General features: G+C 42.0%; 1 protein-coding gene and 2 long non-coding RNA genes across 3 annotated transcripts; all 3 read left to right on the forward strand.

The window, feature by feature from the left end:
• The first annotated feature begins 8,479 nt into the window (after window positions 1-8,479).
• Window positions 8,480-9,090, forward strand: LOC146730024 (uncharacterized). The gene is made up of 2 exons (XR_014927864.1): window positions 8,480-8,525; window positions 9,002-9,090. It is a non-coding gene; the product is annotated as an uncharacterized LOC146730024 (long non-coding RNA).
• A 237-nt stretch (window positions 9,091-9,327) lies between these two features.
• Window positions 9,328-15,642, forward strand: LOC102809325 (uncharacterized). Its single transcript, XM_006812842.2, has one exon. It carries the CDS (start codon window positions 9,328-9,330, stop codon window positions 15,640-15,642), a length of 6,315 nt encoding a protein of 2,104 aa, XP_006812905.2.
• Window positions 15,643-16,146: 504 nt separating this feature from the next.
• On the forward strand, window positions 16,147-16,757 carry LOC146730025 (uncharacterized). The gene is made up of 2 exons (XR_014927807.1): window positions 16,147-16,192; window positions 16,669-16,757. It is a non-coding gene; the product is annotated as an uncharacterized LOC146730025 (long non-coding RNA).
• Window positions 16,758-17,256: the final 499 nt, after the last annotated feature.

The raw sequence follows: 17,256 nt of genomic DNA on the forward strand, positions 1-17,256 counted from the left end.
CGTGACGTTGTAACGAACTCAACTCAACTCTGGAATGAGATGCTGAACTGTTCGAGTTACGAGCATCGAGTTACAAAACATCAAATTACAGAAATGACCACGCCCATATTTTTGAAACCACGGCCACTTTTGTAAAACCACGCCCAAATTGCAATGTTCAATTAACAGTCAACAGAACTTCGAGTTACGGGCAATATACATTCCGTTTTTTGTTGAACGTCCACATTCAGTAACTCAAACTTTAAATAACAGTTAACCAAACTTTGAGTTGTGGGCAACATATATTTTTTGTTCTGTCTAACTTTCAAATTTTGTAACTCGAACTTGAATTAACAGTTATGAGCAAATCTGTGTATAAAGACCACCTGTCTGTAGTGACCACTTTTACACGGTTCCAAGGCATAACATATGGGCGACCTGTGTATAAAGAACACCTGTCTATAGTGACCACTTTTACACAGTCCCAAGGCATAACATACGAGCAACCTGTGTATAAAGACCACCTGTCTATAGTGACCACTTTCACACAGTCCCAAGACATAACATATGGGCGACCTGTGTATAAAGAACACCTGTCTATAGTGACCACTTTCACACAGTCCCAGGGCAAATCTGTGTATAAAGACCACCTGCCTATAGTGACCACTTTTACGTAGTCCCAAGGCATAACATATGGGCAAACATGTGTATAAAGACCACCTGTCCATAGTGACCACTTTCACACAGTCCCAAGGCATAAAATACGAACAACCTGTGTATAAAGAACACCTATCTATAGTGACCACTTTCACACAGTCCCAAGGCATAACATATGAGCAACCTGTTTATAAAGACCACCTGCCTATAGTGACCACGATTACAGTTCCAAGGCATAACATATGAGCAACCTGTGTATAAAGACAACCTGCCTACAGTGATCACTTTCACACAGTCCCAAGGCATAACATATGGGCGACCTGTGTATAAAGAACACCTGTCTATAGTGACCACTTTCACACAGTCCCAGGGCAAATCTGTGTATAAAGACCACCTGCCTATAGTGACCACTTTTACGTAGTCCCAAGGCATAACATATGGGCAAACCTGTGTATAAAGACCACCTGTCCATAGTGACCACTTTCACACAGTCCCAAGGCATAAAATACGAACAACCTGTGTATAAAGAACACCTATCTATAGTGACCACTTTCACACAGTCCCAAGGCATAACATATGAGCAACCTGTTTATAAAGACCACCTGCCTATAGTGACCACGATTACAGTTCCAAGGCATAACATATGAGCAACCTGTGTATAAAGACAACCTGTCTATAGTGACCACTTTTAGACAGTCCCAAGGCATAACATATGGGCAACCTGTGTATAAAGACCACCTGTCCGTAGTGACCACTTTTACACAATCCCAAGGTATAACATATGAGCAACCTGTGTATAAAGACAACCTGCCTATAGTGACCACTTTCAAACAGTCAGGTATAACATATGAGCAACCTGTGTATAAAGACCACCTGTCCGTAGTGACCACTTTTACACAGTCCCAAGGCATAACATATGGGCAAACCTGTGTATAAAGACCACCTGTCCGTAGTGACCACTTTTACACAATCCCAAGGTATAACATATGGGCAACCTGTGCATAAAGACCACCTGCCTATAGTGACCACTTTTAAACAGTCAGGTATAACACATGAGCAACCTGTGTATAAAGACCACCTGTCCGTAGTGACCAATTTTACACAGTCCCAAGGCATAACGTATGGGCAAACCTGTGTATAAAGACAACCTGCCTATAGTGACCACTTTTAAACAGTCAGGTATAACATATGAGCAACCTGTGTATAAAGACCACCTGTCCGTAGTGACCACTTTTACACAATCCCAAGGCATAACATATGGGCAAACCTGTGTATAAAGACCACCTGTCTATAGTGACCACTTTTACACAGTCCCAAGGCATAAGCGATGCGACCAGATATATACACAAGCTAACAAGACTCGCCAGCCCAGCTACTGCATGCTCAGCAAAAGATTTGTACACACTCCTACCAAGTCATATTCTTTAAAGCGGAGGAGCTATCAGGGGGGAAATTCTTCTCTCTGGGGTTCTCCACATGTGTCAGGGGGGAATCTCGTCTCGTCTCTCTATCGCGTCCCCTTGAGGTACGGGATCAGGAAAGTCACTTATACTTTACAGTCAAATAAGACACACACAACGAAACACGTTTCAACCCTCGTCTTAGTCGATCAGTCGAGCACTCTCTAAGACACGGCGCCCTGGGGAAAAAACCCCAAGACTATCACAAGGCTGACCCAAGACCCAAGACCCAAGACCCAATACTCGAGTATTCAATGTTTAGGGGTCAAACATTTAAAAAATATGGGGGGGTCTGAAAGACAATGATTAGTGCATTTTTTCGCGATGTTTTGTGTTTTTATTTTCTTGAATTTTGTCAAAACGTTGGCCCGGAAAAACCTTGCATGCATTTTTTCTCTCTCTGTAGTTTGTAACTCCCCCCATGATTTTAAATGGCCGACCCCTTACAAGTTCTCATTGCTCTTCAACAACAAAATATGTTAAATTATGTAAAAATATAAAATATAAATTATGTAAGTCGAACTACTGACCCAAATCTTACTCGATCTAGTTTAACGTGACGTTGTAACGAACTCAACTCAACTCTGGAATGAGATGCTGAACTGTTCGAGTTACGAGCATCGAGTTACGAGCATCGAGTTACAAAACATCAAATTACAGAAATGACCACGCCCATATTTTTGAAACCACGGCCACTTTTGTAAAACCACGCCCAAATTGCAATGTTCAATTAACAGTCAACAGAACTTCGAGTTACGGGCAATATACATTCCGTTTTTTGTTGAACGTCCACATTCAGTAACTCAAACTTTAAATAACAGTTAACCAAACTTTGAGTTGTGGGCAACATATATTTTTTGTTCTGTCTAACTTTCAAATTTTGTAACTCGAACTTGAATTAACAGTTATGAGCAAATCTGTGTATAAAGACCACCTGTCTGTAGTGACCACTTTTACACGGTTCCAAGGCATAACATATGGGCGACCTGTGTATAAAGAACACCTGTCTATAGTGACCACTTTTACACAGTCCCAAGGCATAACATACGAGCAACCTGTGTATAAAGACCACCTGTCTATAGTGACCACTTTCACACAGTCCCAAGACATAACATATGGGCGACCTGTGTATAAAGAACACCTGTCTATAGTGACCACTTTCACACAGTCCCAGGGCAAATCTGTGTATAAAGACCACCTGCCTATAGTGACCACTTTTACGTAGTCCCAAGGCATAACATATGGGCAAACATGTGTATAAAGACCACCTGTCCATAGTGACCACTTTCACACAGTCCCAAGGCATAAAATACGAACAACCTGTGTATAAAGAACACCTATCTATAGTGACCACTTTCACACAGTCCCAAGGCATAACATATGAGCAACCTGTTTATAAAGACCACCTGCCTATAGTGACCACGATTACAGTTCCAAGGCATAACATATGAGCAACCTGTGTATAAAGACAACCTGCCTACAGTGATCACTTTCACACAGTCCCAAGGCATAACATATGGGCGACCTGTGTATAAAGAACACCTGTCTATAGTGACCACTTTCACACAGTCCCAGGGCAAATCTGTGTATAAAGACCACCTGCCTATAGTGACCACTTTTACGTAGTCCCAAGGCATAACATATGGGCAAACCTGTGTATAAAGACCACCTGTCCATAGTGACCACTTTCACACAGTCCCAAGGCATAAAATACGAACAACCTGTGTATAAAGAACACCTATCTATAGTGACCACTTTCACACAGTCCCAAGGCATAACATATGAGCAACCTGTTTATAAAGACCACCTGCCTATAGTGACCACGATTACAGTTCCAAGGCATAACATATGAGCAACCTGTGTATAAAGACAACCTGTCTATAGTGACCACTTTTAGACAGTCCCAAGGCATAACATATGGGCAACCTGTGTATAAAGACCACCTGTCCGTAGTGACCACTTTTACACAATCCCAAGGTATAACATATGAGCAACCTGTGTATAAAGACAACCTGCCTATAGTGACCACTTTCAAACAGTCAGGTATAACATATGAGCAACCTGTGTATAAAGACCACCTGTCCGTAGTGACCACTTTTACACAGTCCCAAGGCATAACATATGGGCAAACCTGTGTATAAAGACCACCTGTCCGTAGTGACCACTTTTACACAATCCCAAGGTATAACATATGGGCAACCTGTGCATAAAGACCACCTGCCTATAGTGACCACTTTTAAACAGTCAGGTATAACACATGAGCAACCTGTGTATAAAGACCACCTGTCCGTAGTGACCAATTTTACACAGTCCCAAGGCATAACGTATGGGCAAACCTGTGTATAAAGACAACCTGCCTATAGTGACCACTTTTAAACAGTCAGGTATAACATATGAGCAACCTGTGTATAAAGACCACCTGTCCGTAGTGACCACTTTTACACAATCCCAAGGCATAACATATGGGCAAACCTGTGTATAAAGACCACCTGTCTATAGTGACCACTTTTACACAGTCCCAAGGCATAAGCGATGCGACCAGATATATACACAAGCTAACAAGACTCGCCAGCCCAGCTACTGCATGCTCAGCAAAAGATTTGTACACACTCCTACCAAGTCATATTCTTTAAAGCGGAGGAGCTATCAGGGGGGAAATTCTTCTCTCTGGGGTTCTCCACATGTGTCAGGGGGGAATCTCGTCTCGTCTCTCTATCGCGTCCCCTTGAGGTACGGGATCAGGAAAGTCACTTATACTTTACAGTCAAATAAGACACACACAACGAAACACGTTTCAACCCTCGTCTTAGTCGATCAGTCGAGCACTCTCTAAGACACGGCGCCCTGGGGAAAAAACCCCAAGACTATCACAAGGCTGACCCAAGACCCAAGACCCAAGACCCAATACTCGAGTATTCAATGTTTAGGGGTCAAACATTTAAAAAATATGGGGGGGTCTGAAAGACAATGATTAGTGCATTTTTTCGCGATGTTTTGTGTTTTTATTTTCTTGAATTTTGTCAAAACGTTGGCCCGGAAAAACCTTGCATGCATTTTTTCTCTCTCTGTAGTTTGTAACTCCCCCCATGATTTTAAATGGCCGACCCCTTACAAGTTCTCATTGCTCTTCAACAACAAAATATGTTAAATTATGTAAAAATATAAAATATAAATTATGTAAGTCGAACTACTGACCCAAATCTTACTCGATCTAGTTTAACGTGACGTTGTAACGAACTCAACTCAACTCTGGAATGAGATGCTGAACTGTTCGAGTTACGAGCATCGAGTTACGAGCATCGAGTTACAAAACATCAAATTACAGAAATGACCACGCCCATATTTTTGAAACCACGGCCACTTTTGTAAAACCACGCCCAAATTGCAATGTTCAATTAACAGTCAACAGAACTTCGAGTTACGGGCAATATACATTCCGTTTTTTGTTGTACGTCCACATTCAGTAACTCGAACTTTAAGTAACAGTTATGAGCAAATCTGTGTATAAAGACCACCTGTCCGTAGTGACCACTTTTACACGGTTCCAAGGCATAACATATGGGCAAACCTGTGTATAAAGACCACCTGTCCGTAGTGACCACTTTTACACAATCCCAAGGTATAACATATGAGCAACCTGTGTATAAAGACAACCTGCCTATAGTGACCACTTTCAAACAGTCAGGTATAACATATGAGCAACCTGTGTATAAAGACCACCTGTCCGTAGTGACCACTTTTACACAGTCCCAAGGCATAACATATGGGCAAACCTGTGTATAAAGACCACCTGTCCGTAGTGACCACTTTTACACAATCCCAAGGTATAACATATGGGCAACCTGTGCATAAAGACCACCTGCCTATAGTGACCAGTTTTAAACAGTCAGGTATAACACATGAGCAACCTGTGTATAAAGACCACCTGTCCATAGTGACCAATTTTACACAGTCCCAAGGCATAACGTATGGGCAAACCTGTGTATAAAGACAACCTGCCTATAGTGACCACTTTTAAACAGTCAGGTATAACATATGAGCAACCTGTGTATAAAGACCACCTGTCCGTAGTGACCACTTTTACACAATCCCAAGGCATAACATATGGGCAAACCTGTGTATAAAGACCACCTGTCTATAGTGACCACTTTTACACAATCCCAAAGCATAACATATGGGCAAACCTGTGTATAAAGACCACCTGTCTATAGTGACCACTTTTACACAATCCCAAAGCATAACATATGGGCAAACCTGTGTATAAAGACCACCTGTCTATAGTGACCACTTTTACACAATCCCAAAGCATAACATATGGGCAAACCTGTGTATAAAGACCACCTGTCTATAGTGACCACTTTTACACAGTCCCAAGGCATAAGCGATGCGACCAGATATATACACAAGCTAACAAGACTCGCCAGCCCAGCTACTGCATGCTCAGCAAAAGATTTGTACACACTCCTACCAATTCATTTTCTTTAAAGCGGAGGAGCCGTCACATGCGCATGCGTCAGATGGCCATAGCGTGTCATTTACAAACAAGCGTTTACCCATAAGCCTTTGCGTTTTTAGCGTGTGTTATCGTCGCTTGAGACTCAATTCCCGCGCGTGCGCAGTTGACGACCCTCCCGCTTTAATATGCAATTACAATTCTGGTTTCCCAATAACTCTGGGTTCGATAGTATATAGGGAAAGTACCGTCTTCAATATAACGGTGCCAGTAATTGATGAGATGTGCGGGCAATCAGATAGAGAATAGCAGGGAGCAGTAAAAGTTAATCAATCTGGTCAGCTCTTCAATTCGATTCAATAACTTCAAATATTTAAAAGTTCACTTGGCTTTGCCTTTATGTGATAAAAATGTAGTTCGACATTTCCCTGTCTATGTACTGCATTGCTTTAGGGCACAGGTTTCCAGAGAATTTCCCGCAATATACAATTATAAGGTTTTTTACCTCTTGTTTTCCATTCCTGGATAACGGGAAATGTACAACAAGGGCTCTATATCTGTAAAACTGCCAACTTTTCCAGTTGAGTCAAAACGTATATACAAGGCAGAATTCAAACGACGGAAAAAACAGTCAATAAACAAGATTCTCTCTGATTGGTTTGATTCTTGGGTGTTAGCGGTGGTTAGCCAATCAGATACTGTCTTGTAAAGTAGATAAGCACTTCTCTTATGAATATGACGACGTTGTGTCGTCACAGGAAGCGCTGTAACAGCACAGACGTGTAGAAAAAACGCCGACCTGCAGCGTCAACACCACTCGACGGTATCCAATTCATACTCGAACCTGTGGTCATGCGAGACCTACTACTACCACAACTACATTTTCGGGAAAAATACACGCATTGTTTTGTTTTGTATTCAACGTAAATGGTCGCTTCGGACTAAAAGAGCGATCCAGTACACCTCTATGCAAAGTGTACGAATCATTTGCAAGATAGATATTACACCAATCATGCTAACCCGTGGCAAAAACATTCAATATAAATGAAATTGTGTTTATTGTTTGTAGAAGGCACTTTAAAAATAATGTACATATTAAGATAAACAAAATATATGCAATCGTATATTAAACACATTCAATATATCATTCCTATAAATCGCGCCCTCTAGTGACAGAACGTTTTTATTACGTCAAAATACGTGTTGACCACTTTCCCGGAAGTAGCGAGACTGGGGTGCAAAATAGTCCTACTTTGTTATGGCTTAAAATACAAACATGTCAGTTTGTTGACAGTCCATAGAAAGGAATTTTATTTTTTGTGACGTCGATTGGTACACCTAGAAGCACAATATCACACGTGCAAATTTACGTTACACCCCAAAACGGCACGCGCGCGCATGCGAAACGCCGTATCTTCGACTTCCGGGAAAGTCGTCTATATTGGCGAAGGCTATTTCATTCAAATCAACAAGTGTATTTTAGCGATTGATTAGATTTTAGCCAAATCTCTCAAAAACAATCTTTAATTCTGGACGACTACATATCAAAACGATATCGACGCTTTGAACGGCTTTCGCTTCACCTAATTGCGTCATACACACGCTATGTCGCTAGAGGGCACGATTCACTTGGTTATACCACGGTTCCTCACACTCCACATCCCAGAGTTCATAGCGCAGGCAGGCTAACACTTCTGCCACACATGACTTTTCACGCTATGATTTGCCACTGTTATGGCCAAAAACAAACTTATTTAACTCAGTTTATCATTCCTGTTACATTGTACTTGCTCTCTTAAATCCGCTATTGTTATTCACGATACTACGTGTGGTTAGTGCGCCACCTATGGTAGCATTGGAGGTGAGACGGGAAGTAGAACTTGAACAAACAAACAAGGTGGTTATTGCAAGAAATCAAGCGTATGCAGTGACACATAGCGTTGGTTAAGTTTTGTGGCAGAAACTTCGAAAGACTGGCAAGTTTACAGCTTACAAGCAATCGAACGTTTAGTTGATAGCTGGGTAGATCTACAAGTACGGTGAGAGACACTTTATGCAGATTAATCTTGTTATATTTTAGCGAGTCGTTTCTCCATGCGGCAGAGTTGTGTCGATGATGTAATAACATGTTGCAACCACGTTGGGCGATCACGCATTCACTTAGTGATCACAGCCGGACGCCCAAATAATGCCAGTTTACAAAATAATAATAGTTCAGTGATTCATGAATGATTTACTCTGTACTGTCATTTTCTGAATTTGTGTGGTATTTTATATACATGAAGGTTATTTACTGAAAAGTATGTGTATTTTTTCTTGTTGCCTGAGGGCGCTATTACTGTTGATATATTTCCCTTTGTGTGTGCTCTTATGGAGCTGTATTTGTAACATTGAGAAAGGCTTGGTGAGACTTTGTGACATTCTATTTTTTGTATTGTTTGTATTTTTGCAGTCAATCATTCTATACCATCAGAGTACTATTCAGCCTGTACATGTCATAACTGGTATGATGAATAGGAATAAAGCATAACTTAAAGGGAAACTGTTGTTTCATAACTGTCGGAAGAATGCATTGACGTGGGAGACCCATAGCCTGTCAACAGTGGTGTCTATATATTTCATTGAGTCAATAACATTTATACGGAGCTCTACAGTTTTGGGAAATTTATACGGACACTACATTTCTATTGACGTACTTGGTCAACTCCCATTGAAAGGATTGGGACATTCTCCACCAATGCCAGTGATTATCTTGAACAAGAATACAAGTGGATTATAATGGAGTCTACAACAAGTAGCCACATTGGTGAAGAAAACCTAAGGGTTGATGGAATTGGTTCTTTTACTAGCAATCAAGAAAGACAAAGAGGAGATACCTTATACTCCAAGCGATCAAGGATTCCTACAGAAAAGGGAAAAGCATACTTTCTTGAACTTAAATTGAAGAATCGATATACTATATGTAAGAAACTTAACAGCGAGTCTGACCACATCTTGTCATTAATGAATGATCGAATGACAGACCTGAGTTCAATAAGATCAGTGTACACAAAGTGGATGATGACGTATGAGGAGTTCTTAATATGCCATGATGAATATCGGAAATTGCTTACACCATCTGACGAGCATGAAGATCGATTACAGTGGTTCAGACCTCAGAACGAATTTTACAAGAATATACAAGACAACGTCAGGGAATGGATACGGAGAGAGGAACATGTAACACAGAGATTGTATGAAGCCAATGTAAAGCCAGGGGACAGCGCTTCGCAAACAAGTAAAGCAGCTTCAAGGCTCTCCAAGAGGTCACGTTCGAGCACTGCCTCAACTCATGTTAGTTCCCTTGCTATGGCGAAGGCAAAAGAAGACCAAAGAAAGGCAGAGTTGTTAGCCAGAGTGGAGAAGCTGAAAGAAAAACAGGCATTAGAACAAGAAAACCAAGCTCTACAGCAAGCAAGATTTCAGCTCAAAATAAAGGAAGAGCAACTTGATTTAGAAACGGAGATGGCCGTAGCAGATGCCAGACGCAAGGTTCTTACTGAGCTGGAAGCAAACGAGTTAACAGAAAGTGACATTTCACAGGGACAGCTTTATAGAGCAACCAATGATAAGTCAGGTAGAGTAGACCATGTACATGATGATGCATATGGACAAGTAGGTGATGCTAGTGTTTTCAATTTGAAGGGGGGTCCTTGTTTAGGGATGCATGATGGCGAGTCAGTGTTGAATTCTTTCAGGGGGGTGCCTCCTGCTCATAGTCTTGGTGGTGTTGATGCTGCCTTTGTGCGTGACATGCATGGTTCGCTCGGCGGCGGGGGGCGCGGCCGTGATGCTGGGTATCAGCGCTCAAGAGCGGATAGCGGATCGTCAAATGAGGGCATCCTGGCAGTGGTTAGGGAACTGAAAAAGCCGCAGTCAGATATCAAAAGGTTCAGTGGGAACTGTTTGGAGTACAGGAAGTTTGTTCGCCAGTTCAATGCCAGAATTGTGTCCGTTACTGACGACATTGAGGAGCGCATGAATTACTTGGAGCAGTACACCACTGGTGAAGCAAATAAAATAGTAACTGGATATAGTTTCCTTGCTGCCGAAATTGGATACACAGCTGCCTTTAAAGAGCTTGACAAGAGGTATGGAAATGCGCAAATGATTGCTAATGCTTATTTAGAGAAAGCCAAAAAATGGCCGATAATTAAAGCTGATGATGCCAAAGCCTTAGACGAATTTGCGATTTTCCTATGCGAATGTGAATATGCAACTCGAAGCATTAGTTACATGAAGACGATGGAATACCATGATCACATGAAAATCCTCATTCAGAAACTGCCTTACTACCTTCATGGCAAGTGGAGAGCAATTGTACATAGAGCTAATGAGAATGGGAAGCCCATTACCTTTGGAAAGTTGGTAGAGTTTGTTAAAGCTGAAGCCGAGCAGGCCAATGATCCATTGTATGGAAAACAAGCCATGCACATAGAAACCTCTTCCTTTAAAGGTACAAAGACTCGTACACAGCCATACAGAAATAGAGGGAGTTATGCTACTGATGTTGATAAGGTGGACCAGATTGAGCAAGAACACTGCTGCTCAGATTCCCGTGGCACAGTTGGACAGAGCCCATCTTGTAATGCAGCAAAGTTGGCCAACCAGGTATCTAATCTTACCTTAAAAGAAGTCTGCATGTTCTGCAAGAGTGAACACCATGGTGTAGATAGGTGTGATAGCTTAATGAAGGAATCGCGTGAGGTCAAACTGAATTTCTTGAAATCTAAGGGTGTATGTTTTGGTTGTTTAAAGCCTGGGCATATGAGCAAAGAATGCCGCTTCAGAGCAACGTGCACCAAATGTAAAGGACGTCACCCTACAATTCTTCATGAAGAAAGGTATGTGAAGGCAGACGAGCATGCTGAAACTAAGTCACGTGACAATAATTTTGGGCATAAGGCTACAAGTGCCTGTGCAAGTGTAAATGAAGAGTCCAGTGCCCATATGGGGGCCGGTGATTGTACAATGGCCATTATACCTGTGGTTGTGAAGACAAAGAATGGCGGTACGGGTATCCAGACGTATGCATTTCTTGACCCTGGAAGTAGTGTTTCATTTTGCACCGAGGGTCTAATGAGGCGACTGGGGGCTAGTGGTAATAAGGCGAAAATTACTCTCAACACGATGGGTGTACCTTACACCATGAACACATACATGGTCAAAGGGTTGGAGCTGAGTGACTTGAGATGTAACAATTCCATTAAACTTCCAACAGTGTATACAAAGGATAAAATGCCGGTTTCTCTCCATCATATGCCCACCTGGAAAGACATCTCAATGTGGCCCCATCTGCGTCACCTTGAACTTCCACAGATTGATGCTGACATTGAGCTACTAATAGGAAATGAGGTACCTGATGCCTACACACCATTAGAGACTATCACTGGTCCACGTGGCAGTCCCCATGCTTCGAGAAGTTTGCTAGGATGGATCCCATGGAATGTGGTTCGAGGAGCAAGTAATAAACAAATGGGTATGGTGCAGAACAGTTTAGTCGTTAATAGAGCAGAAGTAGTTGCCATACAAGAGGTGGAGGGACTCAAAGCATTAGACAAGCTAGTGAGAAGTTCCATAAACATGGATTTTCCTGAGCGGGTAATAGATGACAAAAGAGAAAACTCTCAAGAAGATAAATTGTTTCTATCAAAGGTAGACACCTCTATGAAATATACCGAGGGACACTACACGATTGGGCTGCCATTTCGAAATGATGATTCAAAGCTGCCAAATAACAAGGAGTACGCTAAGCAGAGACTTAGGGGTCTTGAGAAAAGGATGAGAAGAGATTCTAAGTTCTCTAGTGATTATAAGGCATTCATGGCTAACATGATTGAGAAGAAATATGCTATCCTTGTACCAAAAAAAATACTAGATCGAAATGATGGCAGGGTGTGGTACATACCACACCACGGTGTCTACCACCCGAAGAAGCCTGACAAAATTAGAGTGGTCTTTGATTGCTCGGCAAAGTGTCGAGGTGTGTCTCTAAATGACTTGCTGTTACAGGGCCCAGATCTAACAAATAATCTACTGGGAGTACTCTTACGGTTCAGACAAGAACCTGTGGCACTAATGGCGGACATAGAGGCCATGTTTCACCAAGTGGGTGTTCCAGCTAGAGATAGAGACTGTTTGAGATTCCATTGGTGGACAGATGGCAACTTGGACACTCAGCCAGATGTATACCAGATGACAGTCCACTTATTTGGTGCAGTGTCTTCTCCAAGTTGTGCAAATGCTGCACTGCACAAAAATGCTATAGATAACCAAGATTTGTTCGATCCTGAGATTGCGGAAACAGTTCTGAAGAATTTCTATGTGGACGACTGTTTAAAGTCATGTGCAACTGAAGAAAGTGCTAAGTTGGTAGCCCAAGACCTAATAAGCCTCTGTGATATGGGTGGTTTTAAGTTAACTAAGTGGATAAGTAATAGCCACAAGGTTTTGGAATCGATTCCAGTTAAAAGCAGGGCCAAGAATGTTAAGCAACTAAATCTAAGTTGTGATGATCTTCCTATGCAGCGTGCACTTGGTGTGTTCTGGAATGTCGAGTCAGATGCCCTGGGTTTTGATATTGACATTCAGGAGCGATCCTCCACGAGAAGGAGCCTTTTATCAGTGATCTGCTCAATCTATGATCCAATTGGGTTAGCGGCTCCATTTGTGCTGCCTGGTAAAATTCTTCTGCAAGACTTGTGTCGACGCAATATCGGATGGGACGAAGAGATAGACAGTAAAGATCTACAAAGGTGGAGAAAATGGGCAGCAGACCTCCCTCAATTAAAGACCATCTCTGTACAAAGGTGTCTCAAGCCCCCCAGCTTTGGCAAAATAGTTTCATGTCAACTTCACAACTTTTCTGATGCAAGCGAAAGAGGTTATGGTACCGCATCCTACGTTCGTTTTGTAAATGACAAAGGAATGGTCCACTGTGCTCTTTTGGTTGGTAAATCCAGAGTAGCTCCAGTCAAGAAGGTAACCATTCCACGCATGGAATTGACAGCTGCTGTCATCTCGGTACGAATGAGCAAGCTGATAAAGAGAGAGTTGGAGTATACTTTCGACAAAACGTTCTTCTGGACAGACAGTATGTCAGTCATACGGTATTGCTTGAATGAAACTGCTCGCTTTCACACATTCGTGGCAAATCGTGTAAATGTTATCCGAGAAGCATCTGAGACATCACAATGGAGGTATGTAGATTCTAAATCTAATCCTGCAGATGACTCTTCTAGGGGACTTGATGTAGCTGACTCAGCTCGGCGGAATAGGTGGTTGGATGGTCCGTCATTTCTCTGGAAACCTGAGACCGAATGGCCTACATGCAGTGCCTTTTCTACTGCACTCCCGGATACTGACCCAGAGATAAAGAAAGAGGTGCATACATCAGTTCTAATGAACCCATCTCCTGGAATCTTGGACAGATTCATGTCACACTACTCAAGCTGGATGAATTTGAAGATAGCCATTGGTTGGATTTTGGTAGCAAAGGAGAAGCTTCGGAAATTGGCTACGACGCGTAAGGAAGTGAGAGAAGCAGTAAGAAAAACATTTATGGATCCAATAGAACAAGAGAAGGTTGTTAATGACAAAATGAAAGAGTTCAAAAGGGTGTCAAAGCATTTTAAGCCTGCAGAGCTCACAGTACAGGACTTACGAAAGGCAGAGCATAGTATATTGGCTTACACCCAAAGGCAACATTTCTCAGATGACTTCAAGGCCTTGACATCAGACTCCCAAAGGATTACATGTGGGAGCCGTTTGTACAAATTAGATCCAGTAGTAAAAGATGGACTCATTCGAGTTGGAGGCCGCCTGGAACGTGCAGTATTATCAGAGAGTATTAGACATCCAATAGTTCTACCCAAAGACTCCCCTGTGTCACATCTCATTATAGATGCTGTACATAAATCTGTTGGACATCTTGGTAGGAATGCTATGCTGAACAGTCTCCGTCAGAAGTATTGGATTTTATGTGCCAACACCTTAGTGAGGAGAGCTGTAGCCAGATGCATTGTGTGCCGAAGATACAGGGCCAAAATAGGTGAACAAAAAATGGCGGATCTGCCATCCGAGCGTGTCACACCAGATAACCCTCCATTTACGCATACCGGCGTTGATTACTTTGGGCCTTTGGAGGTCAGACGAGGTCGTTGTACTGTTAAAAGGTATGGTGTTGTATTTACCTGCATGGCAACACGTGCAGTCCACTTGGAAGTTGCCTATTCAATGAATACTGATTCTTGTGTTAATGCTCTTAGGCGATTTAAAGCCAGAAGAGGGAATGTCCAGTCTATAAGATCAGATAACGGTACTAACCTTGTAGGTGCCAAAAGAGAACTGCAGGAGGAACTTAATAAATGGAACCACAAAAAGATTGGAAGCATACTTCGGCAAGATCATATTGAGTGGAGATTTAATCCTCCTGCTGGATCACATATGGGCGGGATATGGGAGCGACAAATTAGAACGATTCGAAAGATTCTTGTGTCACTCTTTAAGGAACAAACAGTATACTTGAATGACGAAGCACTTCAGACTCTGTTTTGTGAGGTGGAGGCTATTATCAATGGACGCCCCATATCAGTTGTATCAGAAGATCCTAATGATCTTGAAGCATTAACTCCAAATCACCTGCTGTTGCTGCATGCAAATCAGACCCTGCCTCCTGGTGTATTTGAGAAGCAAGACACATACGTGAAACGTAGATGGCGCCAAGTACAATATTTGGCAGATGTGTTCTGGAGGAGATGGCTAAATGAGTACCTACCATCGCTGCAGGAAAGACAAAAATGGGTTCACCCCAGACGAAACCTGGCTTTGGGGGATATTGTCCTTGTCATAAATAATTCAGTCCCAAGAAACATCTGGCCAATGGGAAAGGTAGTGGAGGTGATGAAGGACCGAAGAGGGCTGGTTCGAATGGTTGAAGTTAAGACGAAGACCAATGTGTATTTGCGTCCAGTGGACAAGTTATGTTTGCTACTGGAATCTGATGATGCTGATGGTGGATTTGATGGTCCTAAGCCACAGGTCGGTGATGTTTAAGTTTGCGGTTAGCAGTCCTTCGTGAGTGCTTGGTGGCCTGTTGCGGGTGTGTCTTCCGTGGTGGGTGGCGCTGTGCGTGTTTATGTGCGGGGGCTGCGTTGATGCCATCAAGCTCCTGTGATTGCTTTGGCTACCTCATGGGTGGATTTTGGCTGACTCGCACTTTAATGTTTTTTTTTGTTTTTTTTTTGTTTTGTTTTGTTTTGTTTTTGTTTTGTTTTTTAGTGATACTTTAATTAGATTTGGCCATTAGTTAGTTTTAAATAATTGGTTCGACTAAGTCTGTACAATTAGGGGACCGGAATGTTATGGCCAAAAACAAACTTATTTAACTCAGTTTATCATTCCTGTTACATTGTACTTGCTCTCTTAAATCCGCTATTGTTATTCACGATACTACGTGTGGTTAGTGCGCCACCTATGGTAGCATTGGAGGTGAGACGGGAAGTAGAACTTGAACAAACAAACAAGGTGGTTATTGCAAGAAATCAAGCGTATGCAGTGACACATAGCGTTGGTTAAGTTTTGTGGCAGAAACTTCGAAAGACTGGCAAGTTTACAGCTTACAAGCAATCGAACGTTTAGTTGATAGCTGGGTAGATCTACAAGTACGGTGAGAGACACTTTATGCAGATTAATCTTGTTATATTTTAGCGAGTCGTTTCTCCATGCGGCAGAGTTGTGTCGATGATGTAATAACATGTTGCAACCACGTTGGGCGATCACGCATTCACTTAGTGATCACAGCCGGACGCCCAAATAATGCCAGTTTACAAAATAATAATAGTTCAGTGATTCATGAATGATTTACTCTGTACTGTCATTTTCTGAATTTGTGTGGTATTTTATATACATGAAGGTTATTTACTGAAAAGTATGTGTATTTTTTCTTGTTGCCTGAGGGCGCTATTACTGTTGATATATTTCCCTTTGTGTGTGCTCTTATGGAGCTGTATTTGTAACATTGAGAAAGGCTTGGTGAGACTTTGTGACATTCTATTTTTTGTATTGTTTGTATTTTTGCAGTCAATCATTCTATACCATCAGAGTACTATTCAGCCTGTACATGTCATAACTGGTATGATGAATAGGAATAAAGCATAACTTAAAGGGAAACTGTTGTTTCATAACTGTCGGAAGAATGCATTGACGTGGGAGACCCATAGCCTGTCAACAGTGGTGTCTATATATTTCATTGAGTCAATAACATTTATACGGAGCTCTACAGTTTTGGGAAATTTATACGGACACTACAGCCACATATCAATACGCAGGTGTTGTTCGGTTATTCAAGACGGCAACCCAAATCCAGTTGGCAAGGAAACTATTAAATCTTCCCATACACTTTCCATCTGCTTTAGTTTCAATCCCACGTCAGAATTGTACTTATTCAGAATACGTTTTAAAGTTCCAGCGAACTCCGCCATATTTGAATATAGTTCGGGTTTGACCCGTGATTTGCATAAATGCATAACCAAGCTGTGGCAGGGGTGATTTGAAAAAGCGCCATCTTGTGTAGAAAGTGAGTTCCTCAGTGTGGAGCGACTGTGGTTATGCAAATACAACTAAGATAACCGGGTTTTTTTCAATGGTAACTTTCATTAGTTTGCAGGA

The sequence above is a fragment of the Saccoglossus kowalevskii genome, chromosome 20 (genome assembly GCF_978046115.1).
Source record: "Saccoglossus kowalevskii chromosome 20, keSacKowa6.1, whole genome shotgun sequence".
NCBI classification, from domain to species: domain Eukaryota; kingdom Metazoa; phylum Hemichordata; class Enteropneusta; family Harrimaniidae; genus Saccoglossus; species Saccoglossus kowalevskii.

What these genes read in the sequence shown, in the direction of transcription:
- LOC102809325 (XM_006812842.2), top strand. Translation starts at nt 9,328, where the DNA reads ATGGAGTCTACAACAAGTAGCCACATTGGTGAAGAAAACCTAAGGGTT.